General features: G+C 41.6%; 1 protein-coding gene across 12 annotated transcripts in view; it reads left to right on the top strand.

Moving 5' to 3' along the window:
* The window catches only part of ACACA (acetyl-CoA carboxylase alpha), a 248,575-nt gene that overhangs the window by 184,959 nt on the left and 37,867 nt on the right, over window positions 1-25,749 (top strand). For all 12 annotated transcript variants that reach the window (XM_036451660.2, XM_045586414.1, XM_045586415.1 and 9 more), the window contains 3 exons: window positions 4,774-4,894; window positions 5,445-5,555; window positions 25,416-25,559. In XM_036451660.2, the coding sequence (XP_036307553.1) occupies window positions 4,774-4,894; window positions 5,445-5,555; window positions 25,416-25,559 (376 nt within the window). The remainder of the gene's footprint in view (window positions 1-4,773; window positions 4,895-5,444; window positions 5,556-25,415; window positions 25,560-25,749) is intronic.

The raw sequence follows: 25,749 nt of genomic DNA, 5'->3' as shown, positions 1-25,749 counted from the left end.
ATTTATAATACTTATTCATTTTATAAAAGTCAGAACATATAAACAATTATGAATAAAAAATAAAAATCAGCTACAATCCTACCTAGTGACACATTATTAATGTTATTTTTCAATTATAGTTTACATTCAATATTATTCATTTCAGGTATACAGCATAGTAGTTAAACAATCATATATCTTACAAAGTGGTTTACCGCTGATATTTTAAGTACCCACCTTGTATTGTACATAATTATTATAATATTATTACTTTTTTTTATAAACATTTAATCACCTTTATTTTTTGTTTTTGTTTTTGTTTTTTGTTAATCCTCATCTGAGGACATTTTTCCATTGATTTTTCGAGAGAATGGAAGACAGAGAGAAAGACAGAGAGAAACATCAATGTTAGAGAAACACATCGATTGGTTGCCTCCTGCAGGTGCCCTGACCAGGGTCCGGGCCAGGAGGAGCCTGCAACTAAGGTACATGCCCTTGACTGGAATCGAACCCAGGACCCTTTGGTTCGCAGGCTGATGCTCTATTCATTGAACCAATCTGACCTGGGCTATTACAATATTATTGACTATGTTCCTTATGCTGTTTTTTTTTGTTTGTTTGTTTTTTTACATTCCCATGACTGTTTTGTTACTACCAGTTTGTAGTTCTTAATCCCTATACCTTTTTGAGCCAGCCCTCCAACCCTTCTCTCCTCTGGCAATCATCAGTCTACTCTCTGTATCAGTGAGTCTGTTTCTATTTTGTTTGTTCGTTTATTTTGCCGAGAGACACAATTATTAATGTGCAATATATTCTTGCTGTCTTTTCTCTATATGTATTTCCCCCCTAATAATTGGGCTATAATAGGAAAACTTTTGTTAATTTGTTCTTTTCACTAAAAGTTATTTTGGGAAACTTTTTTAATATCTAAAAATATTATTTGAGAATGTGATACTTCATGGTTTCATAGTATTTCACTGTAATGAATATAACATAAATGAACATTCAAACTATTCCAAACTTTCACTGTTAATCTCCCTGGGTTAAACATTTGTTATATAAACTTTTAGGAATATCTCTATTTCCTGTGGGTTAATTTCTGAAAGTGAATTACTGCTTTAAAAATATATCCATTTTAAATATATTTTTATGCTTTCATATTGCACTCCCACCAGTAGTTTATAATACTACTTGGGTTTCCTCTTTGATTTTTCTCCACTCTTGCCAACATCAATTATTGTTAATTAATAAAATAACATAAAACAATTTGTTATTTTAACAGGTATTTTTAAAATTACCAATGAAGTTGGTTAAAGCAAGTTGTTTTTCTTTTCCGAGCTTTAGTTTCCTCATCTGTAAGGTGAAGGCCAAGTAAACTAATATACGTAAAGCCCTTAGCATAGCATGAGCACATAGTAAACAGTTAAAAATCCTGGCTGTTGCTGTTATTGTCTTTAATAATGGAGGTGGTGTTACCTATCACAGTGGATTGTTGTGGGGATCAAAAATGATATATATGAATGTGTTTTGTTAATTTATTGCACTAGGTAACGATTTTTATAACACTAGAGGCCTGGCGCACGACTTGGTGCACAGGTGGGGTCCCTGTGGGTGGCCTGCAAGGATTGGGCCAAAACCTACAGTCCAACACCACCCGCAGTTCCTACCTACTGCTCCTCCTCACCCCAGCCCCACTGTGCCTGCTGCGGGCTTGTGCCCAATAAGTCCCCATCAGGAGAGGCTCACCCTGCCATAGCAGAGCTTGCCAGCCATGAGCCCTGCATCTAGTACCCTCCAGGTGGTACCAGAGGAGGAGTGGCCTGTGAGATCAGGCTGAAACTGGCTCTTCGACACCCCTCAAGGGGTCCCGGATTGCAAGAGGATCAGGCCAGGCTAAGGGACTCCATTGGTGCATGATCTGTCCCATTGGCTGGAACTCAGCAGCAAGCTAACCTACCGGTCAGAGCATCTGTCCCCTGGTGGTCAGTGCACATCATAGTGACTGGTTGACCAGTTGACTGTCTTCCTCCTGGTGGTCAGTGCACATCATAGCAAGTTATTGAACAGACTTAGCATATCATTAGCATATTATACTTTGATTGGTTGTTCAGTTCTGCCGTTTGGTCTATTTGCATATTACCCTTTTATTATTTAAGACTAGAAGCCTGGTGCATGAAAATTGTGCACTGGGGAGAGCAGGGGGCGGGGAGGAGGCTGCCCTCATCCTGGCCTGCATCCTCTCACAATCCAGGACCCCTCAGGGGATTGTCCAACTGCCATGGGAAGCAGGCCTAAGCTGGCAGTTGGACATCCCTCTCGCAGCCCATAACCCCTTATTTCTTACCACCCACTTGTTCGCTGCTCCTTACCACTCGTCTCACTGCTCCTTACTGCTGCTGCCACCGCTGCTGCGCTTGCTAGCTGTGAGCCTGGCTTCTGGCTGAGCAGCATTCCCCTGTGGATGCACATTGACCAGCAGGGGGCAGTTCCTGCATTGAGCATCTACCCTGTGGTGGTCAGTGAGCATCATAGCAACTGGTCATTCTGGTTGTTTCACCATAATGGTCCCTTAAGCTTTCATTATATAGATTAAAGTTTGGTACTACTTTAAAGAATGATAGCCTCAATGATAGAAAACTCGGACCATAGAGCAGAATGTGGGAAATTTCCACTCTTTTCCATGTAATACAATGGAAGAAGAGGGCACTTAACAGATCATGAACACCTATGAAATAATGTGCAGGCCTCAGAAGGGAAAGATCTGCTTTGAGGGAAGGCTGACTGGGTCCATGAGTGTTTGTGACTGTATGGCTTATGAATTTTATAAAAACACATTAATCTCTCTCCGCCCTCTGCTAAACTAATGTGGCTCATTAGCTCCTTAGGGAAGATAAGTTTTACCTATAATGGTAACTCTAGAAGCTAGAGTCTAGATACAGAGCCAGAGGAAGAATTGGAGAATTTTGGGGAGAAGCTAAAAATAGAAAGGCAAGGGAAACTGAGAAGCAGAGATGCAAAGTCACAACCAATAGCAAGGACAAAGAAATGGAATTGATGGAGGGCTCGAAGTAAAGAAGGGAGCAGAGAAATATGGGGGCAAAAAAAAAAGTAGTTTAAGAGCCACTATGGGATACTTATTTATTATTTCAATTTATAAAACTATGCCCAGTGCCAAGCCTTCTGGGTACACATGGAACAATAAATAATATATGCCCATCTCTACTTCTAACTTTGTATTTTTTCTTTCTTTTATTAGTTGCATTCCCCATCTCCCATTTCCCATTATCAGTTATCACTCCTAATCCCCTGCCAAGAAGACAGATGAGTGGCTCCCACTGGATCCACAGGATGCTTTCTGGACAAGTTGGCCAGCATTTCACTTCTACACACATCCCACCTGCCCCTCCAGAGGCCTGTAGCCAGGAACCCTCGTGCATACACTTGATATTTACAGAGGAGTAGGGAGAGGAGTGCATTGTCTTGACTTTCCCCTTCATCCCTGTCTTAGAGAGAGAGAGAGAATGTTTGATTATAGAATGTGGGCTTATTCTCACTACACCTCTAGATTTTTTTGTTCCGATGAAACCTTTATCAAAAATTGATGATTTTTAGCTGAAACCGGTTTGGCTCAGTGGTAGAGCGTCGGTCTGCGGACTAAAAGGTCCCGGGTTCGATTCCGGTCAAGGGCATGTACCTTGGTTGCGGGCACATCCCCGGTAGGGGGTGTGCAAGAGGCAACTGATAGATGATTCTCTCTCATCGATGTTTCTAACTCTCTATTCCTCTCTCTTAAAAATCATTAAAATATATATATTTTTTAAATTGATGATTTTTTAAAAAATTGATGATTTAATGGCTATTGTAGAAATGTGCATTGATTCTGCCTCTAAGAAATTTGTTCTAGAAATTTGTTCTAAAATCTGAGTGCCATCTATGTGGCAAACCCTCCCCATGTTGCTTTAACTCCTGTCAACTCTTAGAGTTAGACAGTTATCCCATTCCCCATTTTGTAGCAGTTACTGTTATCCTCAAAGTCACATTGATGTGTGTGTCAGAGCAGGGATTTAAATATATCTACTTAGTTCTAGATGTTGCTCTTTCTTTTATACCATACTAGAGGCCTAGTGCACAAAATTCATGCATGGGTGCCATTCTTAGACCTGGCCGGCCATTGAAGCATGAGCGTCTAGTGTTGAAAGGCAGGACCCAGCTGACCTCTGGGCCCTGGGACCCCAAGGTCTCTGTGCGCTCCCCTCTGCCTGAGTCATCAGCCCCTGCCCGGCTCCTCAGTGATTGTGAGCTGAGCAGCGACCCCATCCCCTGCTGCTGCTGCTGGTCACTGTCTGTGGGGCGATTGGTAGGCGATTGGGCCCTACTTGCACCCGCCTTGGCCTGGTGCCATCTGTTCACCTGCTCCACCATCCTGTGTGGTCCTGTTGGGGCCCACTGGGGCTGGCAGCACCTCCACTGTCACCTGCTGCCAGTGCCACATCACTGATTCCTGCCATATTCTACGACGCCCTCTGGTGGTCAGAGCATGTCATAGCAAGCAGTCAAACTCCTGATTGAAGGGATAGTTTGCATATTAGGCTTTTGTTATATAGGATTGCCTCTAGACAAAAGAGGAACCAAGTTACGAAGGAAAGATACATGAATAAAGATTATAGGTTATATATAAGCTTCCAGAATGCTTTCTGTATGCTTTTAGTAGCCTTTTAATGGTGACTCTATTCTTTTAAAAGACTGCTGCTATTGTGTTAAACCATCATAATTTGGCATGTCTGTATCCAATAGGTACAAGATAACTGATATTATTGGGAAGGAAGAGGGCCTTGGAGCAGAGAACCTTCGAGGTTCTGGAATGATTGCTGGAGAAGCTTCATTGGCCTATGATGAGATCATCACCATTAGCCTGGTAAATCTTACCTGAATGTGAAATTTTTGAAGAGCTGACTGTGTAGCTGGGATTTCTTTTTGCCCCATCCCTCTATTTAATCCAAAACGAGAGCATTTCTTAAAAGTTTTTATATCTACAATTCGATTTTAATTGTAGATAATCATGGGAAGATAGGAAATAATTGAATTTCCCAGATAAACCTGATACCTACTTTTAGCCTATAGTCTAATTTATTTCTCTAAATATTCTATCAGAGTTTTAACAGCTTAAATTTCTTCTCCTCTTACTACATTCTTTGTTCATACTTCTCATATTGATGTCATGCAACTGTGAAATGGGCAAAAATGTGAGACGTAAAGGAGCTAATACTTGAATGGCTGTCTGAGTTCTGTATCTTCTTTTCCTTGACCAGGAAATTTCTATTTTTAGTATTGTTATTAAACAAACTTTATAAAAGCAGTATTTTTTTTTAATTTCTGTTAATGTGAGTTTTACATATCTGTGCCTTAGTTTTTACAGCTTAGGAGGGGATATAAATATGTGACTTGCAGAATTTTTTTTTTTTAAGGTTACATGTCGAGCCATTGGAATTGGGGCTTACCTTGTCCGGCTGGGACAGAGAACCATTCAAGTTGAAAATTCTTACTTAATTCTGACAGGAGCCGGGGCCCTCAACAAAGTAAGTTTCTAGGGGTTGGGAGAAGTGTGTGAAGCTGTCTGCAGGTTACTGCGAATTCTTGATTCAGAATCCTGGTTGGGAGGATGCCATGCAAGCCAGCCTTCCCCAGTCTGTCTCTTCCCTATTCCTTCCACCTTCCCTACCCATTGCCTTGCTTGCCGGCTCATTCATTTATTCAACAAATATTTTGAGTATCTACTATGTGCTGAGCACTGTTTCAAGCCCTGTGGATATGTTAATGAGCAAACCATATAAAACTCCTGCTCCAAAGAGTTTACATTCTAGTGTTTTTCTAGAAAGAGAATTAATTGAATGCTTCAATTCTGCCCTCCCCCTCTTTTTCTCATCTATGAGTAAGGGAAATGATCTTCATTTCCAGGCATAGAGCTGTTCTCTGAGGATATCAAGTTTTAATGTGTTGAGAAGTCAGTGAATGTACCTCTCAAAAAGGGCATGTAACGTGGTTCCTTGTGCAAAGTACTTGGTAAATAGTGAATGAAAGAATCGGTGGATGGACGGACAGATGGCTGGGAAAGGGTATAACATAGAGGCTTATCTTCCCTTCAAAAGAAATGCTTGTGCCTTTTCAGTCCAAGCTCATTGGGGCTTTTCCCAAGGCTTGGGAATATTAAACGGTGTGATGTGCTCACTTTTTATAAGACTGAAAACTGCCTAAGAATACCTGAATATACCAAGACAATGTAGTTCTGACTTCTTTGCAGGCATAGGAAAATTATTTTCTCTCCAGAGCCTAGGAATATGTAATAGTCTGGGACAGGCTGGCTGACCTTATACAACTCATATAACCTCTCAGCTCCTCAGCTTTATCTATCTATCAAACAGGTATAATTTATACTTTTGAATAATGCTGTGGAGGTCAAATGAGAAAACATAAGTAAAAGTACCTAGTACCTGGCATAAAGTGCTGGCCCTCATTTCAATTTCAGTTCCCTTTTCTTCTCTCTTACATAGTTTGGTGATTGAGCTTGTGGAGTTACACACATGCTAAATTGTATTGGATATTGTGTTTATCAGACATGCACTAACTTTTTTTTTTATTTTTTTATTAAGCCTTGACCTTCAGGTGGAAGGATAGGAATTAAGTGTCCTATCCTATCACTCTCATTTAGAAAACGTTGATCGTTCTGTTGGTCCCGATAGCTTTTGTTAATGTCAGAATGAGAATGGTTTGATGTGATCAGCTTGTTCTTTGCATTCATGTGTCCTTCCCTGGGCTTGCCGTTCTCTCCAAGGAAAGGCAAAGATTGTGAACTGCCAACAGTGAAGGAAATAATTCCAGTGGGAGAAATTGCTAAGTGTTCTACATTTTTTAAGTTGCTCTTTTGCATATTTTCTTAGGATATGATATTGACGGATGTTGAAGAGAGTTGTTGATTCCATTATTTGTGAGAATAGAATTTAAAGAAGACACCTGTATTTCCATAATGTTTCCACGCCTCAACTAAGAGCTAATTTCTGAAATGTATCTTATTTCAGTGGGTTTGTTATTTTCTCCCTGATACTATGTTTACACAAATAATATTACAAAAAGCAAAAGTTTTGTTGGGGTGTTGTTAGTTTTTTGTTTTTATGGCTAAAAACTAGCTAGTTGAATTTCATATGTGCCTTTAAGAAAGCTTTAAGGATTTTGTTTTCTTCAAATCTGATTAAATTGTTCCGGACAAATTCATTATATTTACCATCTTCTAGCCTACGGGCTGCTTGTTAAAGGAGAAGCCTGGTTGCAGGAGAAAAGACAAGTGAAGCTGCAGCCGCAGCTCAACAACAGTGCTCATTTCCAGGAGGACATGATCATTTGTGGCTGAAGGGAATGATCAGTTATAGAGGTTACCTAATCCTGCTCCTTCCACTTCTCTGTTTTCATGTCAGTGGCCTCTTAAGTATAGAGTCATGTTGCTGGAAGACACGCGATTTCATGCAGATTCATTAAAAATGTCCTATCTGCCCCTTTGCCTATCAGGCATGAGAAAGGAAACTGTACGGGAGCTACATGCTCAGATTGCTTCCTCTGTCTTTGTGTGCACTGGTGACTTTCTACATCTCTGTTTGCCTTACTTTCTGTAAGAATCTCTCTCCCAGACTCTGGGTGTGCAGGTCACTTAAGAACATGTCTCTTCCCGTGTGAGTGCTGTCTCTTTGTGTCTGTATCTTGCTTCTAGATCCCTCTCTTTCTCTGTGTGTGTGTGCCTCCCTGAGTATCCATGTGTGAGGACGTCTTTGTGTGTGTCTGAAGCACTGTAGAGCCAGCCTCCTTAAGCCTTGACTATTTTGCTCGTAGTATGTGTATAACTGTGTGAAGTGGAAATGTACGTGGTATATGCAAGATTTAAGATGGAAAACATTTGACCCCCACCTTTTTGAGTCTTCATCCTTTATGTTAAACATTGGGGTGAAGGAAAAGAAGGGAGGGGGTGCGCAGAGGTTGTAGGGGGAAAAAATCTGTGTGTGCAAGTGCCGATCCCGTTGACCCCTTTGAAAATTGAAATAATGATAATGCGCGTCTCCTGACTGCATCAAAGTATCAGCACATCAAAAGCCAGGAGGCATGAAATGCAAATGATAAAGTGAAAGCAGATGGATTGTGCATGATCGCCTGATGCCCAATGAATTTTAAAAGGTGCCGGTTTGCAAATGGTGGGGGGGTACAGATGAGGAGTGGGGGGACTGAAATAAACACGTTATCCCTGCAATTTTTTTGTTCTTGATGCTCACTCCTGACAATATTTTTTCACACTTGAGTGAACACCCACTCCATCTCTCTCTCTCTCTCTCCCTTTCCCCTCTCTCTTTCTCTCTCTCCCCACCCTCACCAACTCCCCCTGCCCCATCCCCCGCCCCTTACACATCTCAGGTCATGTCGCTGCAGCTCCGGTGGAAATAATAAGATATAAACCACGAGGTTGTTATTTGCATAGAAATAGCATGGAGCCCCAGGCAGCAAGGGAGAAGGACACAGGGATCATTTGTCTAAAATTTTAATGAAAACTTTTGCTGAGGCAGATATTTTTTTAAAACTTTCTTTTTCTCTGCTTTTCTCCCCATCCCCACCCCCCTCAAACCCCATCTTTGATTTGACTTAACATGGTTCAGTTTGTAGAGAAAGGGTGAAAGGACTATCCACATAGCATATTCCTGTAATGCAGCAACATGTAAATTGTTTATTCCTTTAATAGATATGAAGCCGGAGACACACACATTTCCAATTTAATTCATTGCATGTATGTGTCCAGCTTTTATGACTACATTCCATCTCAGTATACACATGGTTGTGCCCCATTGTTAGCCAACCTGTTTTTAATTAGTTTAGACCTTCCTACCTTTTGCTTCCAAAGACTATTCCTTTTTAAAAGATTTCTTTTTTTGTAGCCAACAGGAGTAACCTGCATATAAAGCAAGAATATTCCCATGGTTTCCTATTCTTTTACTTTCAGTGATTTTACTTACACTTACACGTTTTATTCATGAGCGCCACCTCTTGCCACCGTGTCTTTTGTTCTAAAACCAGAAAGTGCTTCCCACCTTTGTATTTTTATCCCTTTCCCCTTTTGATTTCAGTATTTATGTATTCTCTTTTTCTGTCTATCTTGCTCTTTGTTGCCTGCAGTTATTTGTAAAATGCTACCAAGTTGAGGAGAGACAGAGTGTGGGTTTTTCTGAGTTTTGCAAAAGCAGATGTGACATTTGTACTACAGGCAGTGGGCTGATGATTAAAGGCAGGCTGGGTGACTTTATTGGAAACTTAGAATCAAGAACATCAGTCTGGCTTCTTGCTACCTTCTAGGTGGGCTAGTGGCGTCAGAGGCATTTATAGGTGAAGGCTAAAACAGTAAGAGGTAAAATGACTTGTTTCCGTTGACAGGAACTAGATCAGCACCAGAACATGAATTTCACATCCCCAAGTTTCAATTAAAATGGGCTCAGTCCTTGTGTCTATAAGGCCTGAAACGAGAAGGTAGTTCGGTCATTTTCCTTCTTGTCCAAATGTCATGAGAATGATGACATAAATAAGAGAAGCTTCTATGGCCTGCTATGCCATGCCACTCAAAGTAGTAGATCAGAGGTTCCCAGCTCTACAAACTGTAGGCTGTGAGTGGCAGATTCCTCAAAATGCCTGGCTGAGTGGGTGAGTGCCGATTTGATGGATGTGACAGACTACCCTGCTTGGCCTGGCAAAGGCAGTGACCTATCTCCTTGGGGAACTGGTGATAGACCTGTAAGGGGCTGAGGCAATTTGTAGAGTCAAGGTGCCACTGTCAGTAACTTTCCAATTTACTTCTCTTTCCCCTCAACTCCTCTTCTCCGTTTCTGTTTAATATGTTTAACACAACTCCAGGTGGTGGATAGGCTGGAAGGACCTCGTATTGTAAGGGGCACTGATGTAGACTAGAGCCTTCTAGTTCTCAGTCTATTGCCACAGACTTGATGAGAGCTCTCTCTGTACACAGAGAAATCAGAATTTGCAGTTTATGGATTGTCCTGTGGACAGTAACTGTCTATGGAAGTAAGGCCTGTGCCAGTGGCTGTTATAGATGGGTTATATAGATCATTCAGGAGGTTTGATTTTTAAAAACAATATATTTTATTAAATTTTTTTTACAGAGAGGAAGGAAGAGGGAGAGAGAGCCAGAACATCAATGAGAGAGAAACATCAATCAGCTGCCTCCTGCAAACCCCCTACTGGGGATGTGCCTGCAACCAAGGTACATGCCCTTGACCAGAATCGAACCTGGGACTCTTCAGTCCAGAGGCTGATGCTCTATCCACTGAGCCAAACCGGTTAGGGCAGGACGTTTGATTTGTGATAAGTATTTTAAAGCTTATGACTTAGGGGGGAAACATCCCATAATCTCATCTCCTTAGCAAAATCAGGCCCCTATTTCTGCTCCATCTGCCAGGGAAAAAAGAAGTACTATATGATCGGTGTGGCCAGGACTAGATGTGAGGCTGGTAGATACATATTTTAATGTATCTTCCCAGTATGCAGTGTGAAGTTGCTGACTATTGGGTACAATATCAGAGATTCTCCCTTGAGCTTGTAGCACCAGGAGCCTACACTGTACATTCTGCATATTCATCATGATTTGTGACACACATCATAGAGTCATGGAAGCTCAAGAAGGGAAGGGGAGCTGTAGCCCTTGTATGATGCAGCATTGTAACTTTCACTTAACTTAAGGATGTGAAATGATTAAGAACATGGACTCTAGAGCCAAAACTACCAGGTCTAATTTCCGACTCTACCACCTAGTAGTTGTGTGACCTTGGACAGTCTACTCAGCCTTTTCCGGTCACAGTTGTATTAACTATAAAATGCTGATATTAATAGTACCTATCTACAGGTTCTTTTGAGGATTAAATGAGTTAATTGTAGGTAAATCACTAGCACTGTGGTCTTCCCTGGAATGCATTTAGGGTCCTTTATCATTGCAACTCATTATCCAGGTCCAGGAAAGAAAATACAAACCCAACATTCCCTATACTTTCTGATCCTTTAAAGGCAAACATTCCTTTAAGAGAATGTTAGATGTCAGTCCTCACTGTACCAGTACATTCATGTATTGACTTTCCCAATAGATGTTATCTAAAGACAATCACCGCACTTTGGAAAGACATTAACATGAGAGGCACCATGTTCAGTCCTGATAGGGTAGTATATGTGTCAGTCATCTGTCTACAAGAGTCCCCAAGGACTTGTTGGTACAATAGCCCATAATCACTTTAAGGATCAGTCCAGCAATTTGCATTTTTAAAAGTCCCTAACTACCTATTATATTTTCACGATGGACAGTCCCTGTACTCCCGAAGCTCCAGATGGGATCACTCTCCTTTTCTAAAGGGCATTTGCGCTTCCTTTCTCAGTGAGCCCTGCTGTAGCATTATGAATGAGTTCTCAGAATTACAGTGAGAACATCTCCTTAGTTTTCAAGCTCTTCCCTCATTCCCCCCTCCCCCCCCCCCCCCCCCACCCGCCACACACACTATGGGGAAATCTGGACCTGTTCTTGGGGTTTTGTTTTTCATTTGATATTTCTCAAGTTTGGTAGAAAACTGTACTAGTTATATGTGAATCAGTTAGTGACTCAATCTGTCAGCAGCCTGATCCCTGATTCCTGGAGAAATTGCAGGATGGATTCATCACTTAGTGCTCCATTGTAGAAGTCGCTTCTCCTTCTCTAAGACAGCCCCATGTATATATGATGGTTTAGACTTGGAGAACCTGCAGTAAGTATCAGTCCAGATCTTCTAATCAGTGGTTCTCAGCCTTTCTAATGCCGTGATCCTTTAATACAGTTCCTCATGTTGTGGTGACCCCCAACCATAAAATTATTTTTGTTGCTACTTCATAACTGTAATTTTGCTACTGTTAATGAATCGTAATGTAAATATCTGTGTTTTCAATGGTCTTAGGCTACCCCGCTAGCGGTTCTCAACCTGTGGGTTTCTAGTATTCTGTTATGCTTTGAAGATGGACATTGATTTGTAGGCAGGGAACCATGTTAGGCTGCTACAGGGAGAGGATAGATTGGAGGAGGAAGTCTAAAAAATATATTAGTGAGATTACATTTTAGTGATATGTAAAATTATTACATATTGGGTCTAGTAATAATTAATGTCGTTTTAAAACATTCGTTTAAAATCTTGCTTGGCGTTGACTTGTATTGACATAACCTTCAAACACGTGATATCTACAGAACGTGTGAAGTGCAATGAACAAGTTTTGCTTGAAAAAGTTTGTGTTTGGTTTGGTTTTTGTTGCAAAACTAGGGCTAAGAAGATGGCGGATGAAGAGCATATTCGGCACTGCATGCTTTATGAGTTCCAATTAGGAAGAAAAGCAAGTGAGGCTGCAAAAAACATCTGTAGTGCTCTTGGTCAAGATGCAGTTAGCGCCAGAAAATGCCAGCGTTGGTTTGAGAAATTTCGCGAGGGAAATTTTTTGTTAGATGACAAGAGTGGTCGAGGCCGTGTGTCTAATTTTGATCAAGAAGCTCTTCAAGCTCTTTTGGTGCAAAATCCTCAAATTACCCAACAAGAGCTTGCGACAACTTTAAATTGTTCACAAAAAAAACAATTTCCAATCAATTGCGTGCACTTGGCAAAGTCCAAAAGTTTGGAAAATGGGTTCCTCATGAGTTGACCGACAACAACCATAATCAAAGAGTCACAATTTGCAGTTTGCTCCTCTCTTGTCAAAACCGTTTGCCCGGTTTTAGAGCAAATTGTTACCGGAGATGAAGAATGGGTGCTGTATGTTAATTTGAAAAGGCGGCCTCAATGGTTGGACAAAAATGAGGCTCCGCAGCCCACGCCAAATCTGACTTGCATGCGAAAAAAGTGATGTTGTGTGTTTGGTGGAATTTTAAAGGAATTCTTTATTATGAACTTTTACCATCTAACCAAACCATTACAAGTGCAGTGTATAGTGCCCAATTGGAAAGGTTAGCCCAAGCTTTAAGAGAAAAAGAACCCGCGCTGATTAATCGGAAGGGCGTAATTCTTCACCACGATAACGCACGACCGCATACTGCAAGAATCACTGCTGGAAAACTGCGCCAGTTGGAATGGGAAGTTCTCCCTCAACCTGCATATTCTCCTGATATTGCCCCTTCTGATTACCATTTGTTTCGTTCTTTGCAAAACTTTCTTCTTGGAAAAAAATTTAATAATGAAGAATGCCTCAAAAATGCATTGACCGAATTTTTTTCATCAAAATCACAAGAATTTTACAACAGAGGGATTAAAATGCTTCCTGAGCGTTGGGCACAAGTAGTAGAAAACAATGGCAACTATATTGTTGATTAAATTTTGTTGTATTGTTTAAATAAATTCGATTTAAAAAAAGTATTAGAAAACGACATTAATTATTACTAGACCTAATACTAGTGAGCTTACAAGTAGAAGTAGTAAAGTATAATGGTTTAAAATTTTTTTAATATATTTTTATTGATTTCAGAGTGGAATGGAGAAGGAGAGAGAGATAGAAATGATCAAAGAGGATCATTGATTGGCTGCCTCCTGCACGACCCCCACTGGGGATCAAGCCCGCAAAACGGGCATGTGCCCTTGACTTGGAATAGAACCTGGGACCCTTGATTCTGCAGGCCAATGCTCTATCCACTGAGCCAACCCAGCCAGGGAGGTTTAAAAAATTTTAAATCTTGTTTTTTATCCATATTACACAGGAATAAATGCCATGTTGGTGGTGGTGTCCATAATGACAAGTTCCCATAGAATTATAATCATTGGGAGTGGAGGATCCTCTAAAAGTCCAGCCCCTGAACTGTTGTTTGAATACCCTCTGTGAAGCCATTGTCAAATATTTATTTAATAGTTCTTGAAAAACTCAACTGCAGGGAGGCTCAGTACTTTTGGAGCCAGTTCCTTTGATCTCAATAGGTTCTTCCCCTGTTTTTAGCTAAAGCCTTTTACTCTATACAGGCAGACTAATTCCTCTTAAAAATGTGGTGTTCAAAATTAAGGAAACAACTGCCAATTTTATGGTCTAACCTACCCAAATCTTTCTCTTGTACTTTTGCTTTCAGAGACAGGCCTTGTCTCAAGAACAAATGTAGTAAAGATGAAATGCTAGTCAAAGATAGAAAAGAAACTGGATTTATAAATAATGTACTTGCCAGCTTTAAAAAAATGAAATTTCTAAAAACATGGTAGGAAGTACAAGAGAAACAGTGCTAAAACTTAGCACCACAGTACAGTACTGTGTGGGGGTCTGATGCACAGTAGCATAACCATCACCTGCCTACTTGTAAGTCAGGATTCTGATACACCAGTGATTTTCAGCCTTTTCCATCTCATGGCACACAGAAACTAGTTACTAGAATTCTGTGGCACCCCAAAAAATATATTTTTGGCTGATCTGACACCATAGAAAAAGGTATAATTTTGGTTCATTCACATTGGACGGCTATTGTTGTGTTGACTCTCGTCTTTTTAAAAATTTAACAGTCTAAGGGGAAAGAGGTCAATGCCCCTAACTAAATGGTCAGGTATTGCATGTTTTAGAAATTCTTGTAGCACACTGGTTGAAAATTACTGTGATACACAATTGGAGGATAGGTATTTTTGAGTGCTGTATATTTAGGTACTTAAAACTCATTGGTTCAAGGTTTGATGGTACTTCTTTCAGGAATCAGTCACATGATGTAGACTGAGGTGCTCTAAAGCTCCAAGGCACACACAATCTGTAATGTTAGAATGAGCAGTCTCTTGCTGACTTTGTATATGTGGACCTCCATAATATCTCTGCACTACCTCCAGAGTGTCCATTCCAACCTCCAGGATTGTGTTGCTTCCTGAGTTTTGGAATGAAGAAATGCCTCTACTTTACAGCTTCTGTGGCAGGTAGGGTCGCTACACTTTCTGCTTCTAATAAAACAAATCTCATTGAACTCAAGCTAAGTGCCCTCTTAGGACTATGAACATGTTCCCTTAGGCAAAATGGTTCATCTACTTCATTTTCCTGTCAGTCATATGTTATATCTTCTTATGTTGGATCTTCTTCATCTTTTTCTCTTTCTATAAATGTTCATTGCTCTGTCTTTGCAAATTAGTGTTCACTTGAAGCTTTGCTATTTCATCTACCTCACTCTTCTCCTCTTAATCTTTCTTTTTCCCCAACCCCAGCCTAAAACCCAAGTAAATTAGCTTCTCACCCCTGCCCCCTAGTTAAACACACACACACACACACACACACACACACACTCCTCCAACGGTGTCTGTTCTTGAATTTGCAGTCTGCAGCCATCTCCAATAACCATCAGGCTGTCAGCTTTGCAGCGCCCCACCACCTCCCACCTTCCCACTACCTCCCTCCTCCCCCATCACTCACCAGAGGAAAAAGAGAACCAGAGCAAGAGCTTGAAATATATCATGCAATAGTGTATCATGAATTTGTTGTGAATCACAGCAGTGAAGCAGGTTTATTTATTTCTGAGACCTTAAATCAATACAAAGTAGGTCTCTTAGTTCTGAAGCTGGGATGGAGTGTGAAAAAATGAGCCCATTGTACTCTTAAAACTTTGGGGAAAGGAGATGACAGCTATATAATTCCATTTACCAGGCACTAGGGGCTTTAATGTGAAGGTGACAGGGAGCTCTTTGTGCATTTAGAGCACCATATCTTCTAAATAAAAGATCTGTAGACTTGATAGTGGAGCATAGCTCCGAGTTTAATAATCTCCAAGCATTAGACCGAGCCAATATGTTCCCAAGTCAGAGAGATCCCCCCTAAACACTCATAAATTAAAAGTGCAAGAACTGCACACATTGGTAGATTAGAAATGCAAGGACTCCAGTCTTTTCTAGAAGGAAGGCAGACCTGGGCCTTGGCTGTGCACATACTGCTGTGTGAATATGATAAAGACTGTGCAAAGGAGACTGTTTAGAAACCTGCCTTCTGGCTCTTCATCATCCTGCCCTGTGTCTGGATCTAAATCTAGTTATGTTCCCTTTCATTCAGAGTGGCCATTTTCACAGTCTAATCAGCTGAAATGTACACAGTTAGGAGTGTTGAATTGTGAGAGGAGAAGCTTTAGGTTTACCATGCCCAGGTTCAAGTTTGTTTTGGAGTGATTTTTTTTTTCTGGTTGATTCTTTTTAATTAAATCTTTATTGATGAAAGTATTACAGATGTCCCCTTTTCCCCCCCTCATTGACCCCTTCTAGCCTGACCTTGCTCTCCGCCCCAGACCTTCACCACCCTATATGCATACAAGTTCTTTGATCTCTTCCCAGCCACTCAGCTTCCCCCACCTTCCCTCTGAGATTCTGCAATCTGTTCTATGCTTCTGTGTCTCTGGATCTGTTTTGTTCATCGGTTTACTTTGCTCATTAGATTCCACATATGATTGAGATCATGTGATATTTATCTTTTTCTGACTGGTTTATTTCGCTTAGCATAATGCTCTCCATTTCCATCCATGCTGTTGCAAATGGTAAGAATTCCTTCTTTTTTACCACAACATAGTATTCCATTGTGTAGATGTACCACAGTTTTTCAATCCACTCATCTGCTGATGGGCACATAGACTATTTTCAAATCTTAATTATGGTGAATGATGCTGCTCTGAACCTAGGGGTGCGTATATCCTTTCTGATTGGTGATTCTAGTTTCTTGGGATATATTCCTAGAAGTGGGATCACTGGATCAAATGGGAATTCCATTTTTAGTTTTTTGAGGAAGCTCCATACTGTCCTTCCACAGTGGCTGCACCTGTTTGCATTCCCACCAGCAGTGCATGAGGGTTCCTTTTTCTCCGCAACCTTGCCAGCACTTGTCGTTTGTTAATTTGTTGATGATAGCCATTCTGACAAGTGTGAGATGGTACCACATTGCTGTTTTTATTTGTATTTCTCGGATTATTAGTAACTTTGAGCATGTTTTTATATGTCTCTTGGCCTTACTTATGTCTTCTTTTGAAAAGTATCTATTTAGGTCTGTTGCCCAGTTTTTGATCAGGGTGTTTTATCTTCTTTTTGTTAGGTTGTATGAGTTCCCTATAAATGTTGGAGATTAAACCCTTATCGGTGATAACATTGGCAAATATGATCTCCCATGTAGTGGGCTTTCTTGTTTTGTTGGTTTCTTTTGCTGTAGTCCCATTTGTTTATTTTCTCTTTAGTTTCCATTGTCCTAGGAGTGGCATCAGTGAAAAAATTGCTTTGGCATATGTCTGATATTTTGCTGCCTTTGGATTCCTCTCTAGTATTTTTATGGTTTCTCGTCTGAAGTTTAAGTCCTTTATCCATTTTGAGTTGATTTTTGTGTATGGTGTAAGTTGGTGGTCTAGTTTCATTTTTTTGCATGTATCTGTCCAATTTTCCCAATACCATTTATTGAAGAGACTTTCTTGACTCCATTGTATCTTCATGCCTCCTTTGTCAAATATTAATTGAGCATAGTGGTTTAGATCGATATCTGGGTTCTGTATTCTATTCCATTAGTCTATATATCTGTTCTTGTGCTGGTACCAGGCTGTTTTGAGAACAGTGGCTTTGTAATATAGCTTGATATCTGGTATTGAGATCCCACCTACTTTGTTCTTTTTTCTCAGGATTGCTGCAGCTATTTGGGGTCTTTTCTTTTTTATTTCAGATGAATGTTTGGAGAGTTCGTTCTAGGTCTGTGAAATATGCCGTTGGTATTTTAATGGGGAGTGCATTGAATCTGTAGATTGCTTTGGGTAGTATTGACATTTTAATGATGTTGATTCTGCCAATTCGTGAACACAGTCTGTTTTTCCATCTGTTTATGTCTTCCTCTATCTGTTTATGTCTTCCTCTATCTTTTTTTTTTCTTCAGTGTTCTGTAGTTTTCTGCGTACAGATCTTTTACCTCCTTAGTTAAGTGTATTCCTAGGTATCTTAATTTTTTTGGTGCGATGGTAAATGTGTTTGCTTTTTAAGTCTCTCTGTAAGTTCACTATTGATGTATAGAAATGCCAGAGATTTCTTGGCATTAATTTGGTATCCTGCTACTTTGCCGAATTCATTTATTAAGTCTAATAATTTTTCGATGGAGTCTTTAGGGTTTTCTGTGTACAGAATCATGTCATCTGCGAATAAGGACAGTTTTACTTCTTCTTTTCCAATTTGGATGCCTTTTATTTCTGTACCACTGGGCTTGATGGACATATAAAGAGCTTCCCAGACAAGAAAAAGCTAAAGGAGCTGGAGGTTCTTCTTGAAGAAGATAAAAAATATGAACAGTAAAATGCCATTAAATACATATCTATCAACAATGGAATCTGCAAACAAAATGAATAAGCATAACAGAAACAGACTTGTAGATACAGAGAACTTTTTTTTGCCTGCCAAATGGGTGAGGGAGATGGAATCTCAGAGGGAAGAGGAGGCAAGAAGAGATTAACCAAAAGAACTCATATGCATATATGCATATCCCATGGACACAGACAACAGTGTGATGAAGGCTTAGTGGGGGTAAAAGGGAGGCAGGGGACATCTTTAATACTTTTAACAATAAAGATAAACATATTTTTATTTTGTTTTATTTTTTAAATTTATCAGTTATTAGGAAAATTAAAATTAAAATCACAATTAGATACCACTAAAATAAAAAATTGTTAGTTGACAATACTTGGTATTGATGAGAATGCAGAAAAGCTGGAACTCTCATCTATATTGGTGAGAATGCAAAATTATACAGCCTCTTTGAAAAAGTTTGGCTTAAAAAACAACAAAGTTACACACTTATCATACAACCTAGCAGTTCTACTTATAGGTGTTACCCAAGAGAAATGAAAATCTATTCTCCTATATAATAAGAGCCTAATATGTTAAGTGTCAGGTCATCCGTTCAACCAATCAAAGAGTAATCCTAAATAATAAAAGCCTAATAGGCAAATCAACTGAACAGCAGAATGACTGGTGGAATGACCAGTTGCTATGATGTGCACTAACATCTAGGGGGCAGATGCTTAACACAGGAGCTGCCCCCAGCCTGCAGGCCCCAGGCCAGCCAAGTTGGGTGTCAGTCACTCCACAGATCGGCCCGAATCACGGGCCAAGCCTAGGATATTACCTGCGCACGAATTTCATGCACCGGGCCTCTAGTATGCTAATAATATGCTAAGACTGCTCAACTGTTCACTATGATGTGCACTGACCACCATGGTACCGATGCTCCGACTGGTAGGTTATCTTGCTCCTGGGGTCCAACCAATTGGGGCTGAGCAAGATGGGCTAGACACATCCTGGAGCCCTCCTGCAGTCTCTTCCTGGCTGGTCAACCTCCCATGTCCCTCCCCGGCCCTGATCATACATTGGTGGGGTCCCTTGGCCTGACCTGTGCACACTCATAATCCGGGACCCCTTGGGGGATGTCAGAGAGCTGGCTTTGGCCCGATCCCACAGGCCACCTCCAGGGGCCCCGCTGGTGCATGAATTCGTGCACTGGGCCTCTAGTATCCACATAAAAACCCATACATGAATGTCTATAGCAGCTTTATTCATAATTGCCAAAAATTGGAAACCCAAATGTTCACCAATAGGCAAACAAATGAACAAGTTATGGTATTTCCATAAAATTGATGCCACTCTGCAGTAAAAAGGAGCTACCGATGCCACATCAGCATGGAAAAAATCTCAGATGCCTTTTATTAACTGAAAGAAGCTATACTTAGAAGGCTACATACTATGTGATTCCTTGTTATATAACATTCTAGAAAAGGCAAAACTGTTATAACAGGAAGCAGATCCATGGCTGGTATGTGTGACAGAAGGACATTGATTGCAAAGGAGATGAGAGAACTTTTAGGGATAAAAACTTTTGATGTGCTGCGGTGGTGGTTCTATGACTGTTTTTTGTCAAAATTTATAGAATTATACACCTAAAAAAGGATGATTTTCCTATATGTAAATTGTACCTCAATAAGCCAGGCTTTTAAAAATGACCATATTTGGAAATACTTATTGTCAGTATGTTCTAGTTTGTAGCTAAATGGGCAGTTGATGGATCCCTGCGATGAGTGATTTCTCTGGCAGTCAGTGTTTGCTCCGGAAGCCTATGCCTTCTCTTGTGTATTTGACAGACTGTCACATGGCTCTTTTCCAACCACCATTACATTCAGAATGAGTCTGTTCCTCACCCAGTCCCCAAATTCATATCATCCTTCTGCCATCTAGCGCATCGCTCTGCTCCCTCTCTACCTCAGTAAACAGGCCTCCCAGTGTTATTTCAGGCCTGCACCTCAGTCTCTCTTTTGCTGACTATCTTTTCTTATTGCAGATAGCACAGTCCCTTTCCTCTCATTTATCCATCAGCCAGCCTCATCACTTCATAACTTTGCTCCTTACAGAGAGTTGTTTGGTCTTGCAGTGAAGGTCTTGAATCCATCTCAAGTCAGAGGCTTTCCCATCCTGTGCCAGCACTGTGTTCCCGTGCCTCTTCTCTATCCCCAATCTAGCCTATCACTGCCAACCAGCACTCGAGTTTGCCAGTGGCAATCAAGGAGAGGAGGAGAAATTATAACCCTGAGTCTGTGTATTAAGAGACTGTATCTTGAAACCCTCCAAATATTCTGGGTCACATAGGCAATGGTCCTGTCTCCTCAGAGATTTAATTCCATTCACCCTTGGATATATTCCTGGAGAAACATTTACACAGTAATATGTGCTGCACCACTTAAAATTGTTAATTGGAGATTGAATTACTTGTCAGCTTTTAAAAATGTAGTTCTCTCAGGTCAGGGAGGAGGGTGTTAGCAGCAGGAGTAGATGAGCTATTTCCATTTTTTTCTTCCCTGTCCGCTTGTCTCTCCCCCTCCCTTTTCCTCTTTCTCATCCTTCCTCCTTTCTTTGTCCCTGTTTTACCACTTTCTTCCTGATCCGGTGTATGCTTTCTCATATCTATCTTACTTTCTGCCTTAGCCAAACCGTTATCAATAACCTGGCAGATCCCAGAGTGACGTTAATATCAGGATTCATGGGTGGAGTCCAGTGATGACGATTGCTCAGGAAATTTACAAAACCCCTTTTCTCAAATCCTCTTGAGGATGGAAATAGCTAATGAGAAGGATTGCAGCCAAGGACCCAGCTTGCGTAGCTTAATTCTCAGATGCAGGAAGAATTTGTACTCCCTGCTTCTTTAAATAGAAGATTGCCTGACCCACCTAGGGGGAAAGATTGAAGAAAGGGGAAAAGCAGTGGTAGATTTCATTTTTTATTGCATCGATATGCATCATTATTTTTCACATCTTGAGCACATGATTGCAAATATTTGCCTATAAGTCTGAGGGTCCCAGCATAATGTGTATATCAGGACAAAAAGCGATGTTTTTAAAAAAACTGAACTAACTTGCTTCTATGAAACTTGGAAATCTCAATGCCTGTGCTGACAAATATCCTGATAAGTAAATACTACACTCATTCAGCATCACATAGTGATTTCATTTGCACAGAGCTTCACAATGCTCTGCCACTTCAGTCAGGAGGCGGGCAACCGGGAAAGGAAGGACGTGTTTATCTCGGTCTCCAAAAAGAATTTAAGGGAGAGAGCAGGCGGTATATTAGACTGTTTCCGTTGCCTGTCAGTTAAGGTAAACCCGAGCTGTTTGCAGCGTCTCTAGATAAGCAGCAGGGGCTGCGGAGGCCTAGCATGCGTGTATGACTGCATTCATTTGCACTTCCTGTGTACCTCAGAATTTCTAAAGGCTTCGTGGCATCTTTGGTGGGGCCTTTAACAATTGTGCCTCTGCTCATCCCTCACTTTTATGCTGTGCCCTTAATTCTCAGGTCTGCCAGCCCCAATTAATGAATGCTGGGTGAGGCTTAAGTTTACGTAGAGAGTGGATGAAGATCCTCTTTCCCCTCAGACTCGGCCCTTATTCAGTTCTGCTGGTGTGGGCTCTCTTCAGATGGTGCCTGCTTTTAACATTTCATGGTACTGCTTCTCCACTTTAGACCCGGGGAGCAGTAAGGTGGGGCCTCAGGAGAGTCACCTCTGTTTGAATGGCTCCTGTGTTTAAATGGTTAGTGATGCTTGTTGGGCAGATAAATTAAAAGTTTGTCATACAGTAGAAAAATGTGAGAGAAATAATCTGGGGAATGAAACATAGCAGCAACTTACATAGAAATGCATATGTCAAAGTTGGAAAAAAAACTAATGAATGAAATGCATCTTCTTCATGAAGATATTATGGTGATGGGAGTTGTTTACCTCCTATTTCTCTGTAGAAGGTTGGTAGGGCAACATATTGAGGAATAAACGAGTGGTTCTGTCTTATGTGGGCTCCTTCCTTTGTCTCCCTCAATGCGGACCAGGGTGTGCGTAACTGCTCCAGCACGATCGTTTCTGAGTTAGGCAGAATGGGTTTTGTCCTAGCCCAGATTCTGCGTCTTTGGTTGGAGCTTTTGTTCTGAAGTATCCTAAAATCATTAAAAGCACTTGAGTCAGCAATGACCCCCATAAATCAGGAGCTATTGTGTGTGCCCTCCTTCTACTGGTGCGTGCTCCAAACATACGGTCATTGAAGATGAACTGGAGGGGACGGCGCTGTCTTCACCGACTGTTAAGTAGCTCTGATTGCTAGCGTTTGCTTGTGGTTAGTGAAGCAGATTTCATTTCTGTGTCCTTCCCCTCCCCACCCCCGACCTCCTAAGGTAAGGCTGGTCAGAGAGAGCCATCCCGATACTCTGTCTACCCTGTTCTCTTTCTCTTCAATTGCAAAATTAAATGAATCTTCTCACATGGCAAACATTTGTTTAGCCCAGAAATAATGTTCTTGGTTGTGGTTGGCTCCAATTAGTTTTCTTTCTGAATCCAGAGGAGAGGAAGTGTAGAAATACTGCTGCCTTTTCGGAACAAAGCATCAGAACCTGAGTGAAGGGAAGACATGTGAAGTTATTAAATTGCTCCTTCCCAGTTTGTCTCCATTAGTTTGTGAGAATATGGGGCGGAATGGGCAAGTGTCAGAGCCTCTGGGAGTGCCCCGTTACGGACGCTCTGTTTCTTTGGAAGGTGGGGCCAGGACGTGTGAGGAAGGTGTGTTTGATCAGCTGTGCTGCTCTTGGTGTGCTCTGGTCTCTGCGCGTTCTTCGTCGGCCCATTACTGATTTTGGAGGGATTCTAAGTGGCTGGAGATTATCAAGCACTGGAGGCAGTGTTTTATAGAAAAGAAAATAGCAATTCTCAGTACAAAATGGTTAAGCTCTCTCTCTTAGGCAGCAAGTTCTTGGCTCCTAACAGAGATTGTGAATGCCAGGTATTCACAGTCAGCACGGTCTCCTTTTTATTTCTTTCCCCCCTTTTCAGCTTTATTTTAATAATTAAAAATACTGCTGATCATGCCGAATGGCTTGTGGCAGAGAGGCGGTCTGTCCCAGAAGGACCAGTTGTGGGCCATCAGGTTTATGACGTCCATAAAACCAGAGCCCGATCGGAGCACGGCCTTCCTGAGTGACAGGGTTTCTGCTTCCACCGGGGTCCCCCTTCCATCCCCTGCTTTGGATATTTGTTTTGGTTTCGTTTTTTTTGTCCTGTTTTATTTCCTGATACATGTGTGCATATGTGTACACATTTAAAGATATAAATGAAACAGGTATGTAATGCCCTCTGCCTGTTAGAAAGACTAAAGCCATAAAAATAACAAACGGCGTGTATTTGCTAGAATGTCAAAGTTATGAGTTTATTTTGTAATGATGTGCTCCTGCCTTCATGAGGTAAACTGGCCGTGGCGGAGGTGTTATTAGTAATATGGACTCAGTGGAGCAGAAAGCCGAGTGACCGAGAGATCAGTGTATCAGTCAGAGAGAGGGCAAATGGAAAGAGACAGCAGGAGAATGAGAAAAGAGCTGCCGGCCTGGGCTGAGATTAAAGACGGGCTGAGAGGAGGATGGGAGCCCGTGGTCAGATGCGGCCTCGGCTGCTCCCGGGCTCCTTCAAAGGAGCTGCCGGCATGGTGCTCAGCTCAGGGCTGCCTGCAAAGGCTTGTTCTCGGCACTTCCTTATCAAGGGAAGCAGCGATCTGAGAGCAATTTTTTGCTTTCCAAATGCTTTTGTGGAGAGTCTCTTCCGCCCTTCCTTGCTGAAGTTAAATGGAACCAAGGCCAGCAGGGTCACACTGAGGTGATTACTTGGTCACTAACTTCCTCAGCCTTTGGAAGATCTTAATGTGCGGGCTGGCCCAGCAGGCGGGGGAACCTCTCGGAGCTCCCAACCAGAAGGGGCAGCAGGCATATATGGAACCTGCTGGTCTTTCATTTATTAGTTTCTCCCCAGAGGCTGGAAATGAATAAAAGTTAGTAAGGAAGAACTGTTGTGTTGTGGTTATTTTCTAAAGGAGGAGAGGAGAGGGAAAAGAAGAAGTAAAATACAGTAAGCACTCCACAACTGTTTAGGGCTCTCCAGGGCTGCCCTAGATGACGGGCAATTACTAACACTCAGCAGTAGCAATAGCCAGTGATCGGGCTGCCCCGCTTCCATCTGCTGGGTCAGAAAACCTCCCTCCCTGAAAGAAATTACTAACCAATCTTCAGGAGGAAAAGAAACCCTACAATTTCCAAGTTCAAGAAATTTTTTTTTTCTTCCTCTTTTCTTCTTTAACGGAAACTTTGTGGTTTCCAATTGCAAGTGCCTGCCGTCTACCTCACAAGGGTTAAACTCTAGGGATACCCCCCCAGTTTAAAGCTTCAACTTCCCGGGAACCTTGGGAGGGAAGGGCAGAGGGAGAGAGGCGGGCTTGGGTATAAATCACTGCCCTGCACCCAGCACACAAAGGACTATAGACTCGAGGGTTCATGTCTGTATCATGAGACGCTTCGGGATTTTGCCAGCCTTAGGGCTTATGTATCGAGATCAGCTTTAAAAATCAAATACAAGGGGGAAAGTAATCCTTTAAAAAAAAGGGGGGGGGATTTGGGGGGATCTAAACCTCACAGCATTTCTTTAACTAAGACTTGTGACTGACGATTGTCAGAAGACGTGCACATTGCCTGTTTTGTGTACGTGCACAGTAACTCCGCAGCCTGCAGGTGCTGAGGTAGCGCTGTCTCAGGGTCCCAGCCTCGCCCACCGCTGTGGTTTCAGCTCAGTGTGAAGTATGCCATGCATATCTTTGGCAGTTAGGAGAAAGAGAGGGAGAGGCTTGCTCTTTTTTTTTTTTTTTTTTTTTTTTTTTTTTTTTTTTTAATTCTTTTTTGTTTTCTGAGATTTCTTATTAGGACAAAGGTCCAGAAAGTCCCTTCAAACAAACCACGGAAGCTGGAATCTCTGTCTTAGGGAAAAAAGAACCCTTTTTAATGAGAATTGCAAAATAGAATTGGCTTTTATTTCTGTCAAGACCAATGTCTTTTCTTTTGCTCTAGGTCCTCGGGCGGGAAGTATATACCTCCAATAACCAGCTCGGAGGCATCCAGATCATGCACAACAATGGGGTGACCCACAGCACCGTTTGTGATGACTTTGAGGGGGTCTTCACTGTCCTGCACTGGCTGTCGTACATGCCTAAGGTGAGCCTGCAGAACCCGGCCTTCTCGCCACAGCTGCTGCCTCTGCACTTGAGCTCTCCTCATCCTGCAGGAATCTTTTATGAAATGTTCCTCGGAAAGCTGTGGACTCCTTTTTTTCTTAGAGCCTTCTTTTGCCTTCTACCTTAAAATGCCTTTGGGCCCTGGCCAGTATTGCCAAATGGTTGGAGCA

Source organism: Pipistrellus kuhlii, unplaced genomic scaffold (assembly GCF_014108245.1).
Source record: "Pipistrellus kuhlii isolate mPipKuh1 unplaced genomic scaffold, mPipKuh1.p scaffold_m20_p_22, whole genome shotgun sequence".
Classification (NCBI taxonomy): domain Eukaryota; kingdom Metazoa; phylum Chordata; class Mammalia; order Chiroptera; family Vespertilionidae; genus Pipistrellus; species Pipistrellus kuhlii.
Note: the sequence above shows the minus strand (reverse complement) of the source record. Positions and strands in the feature narration are given on the sequence as shown.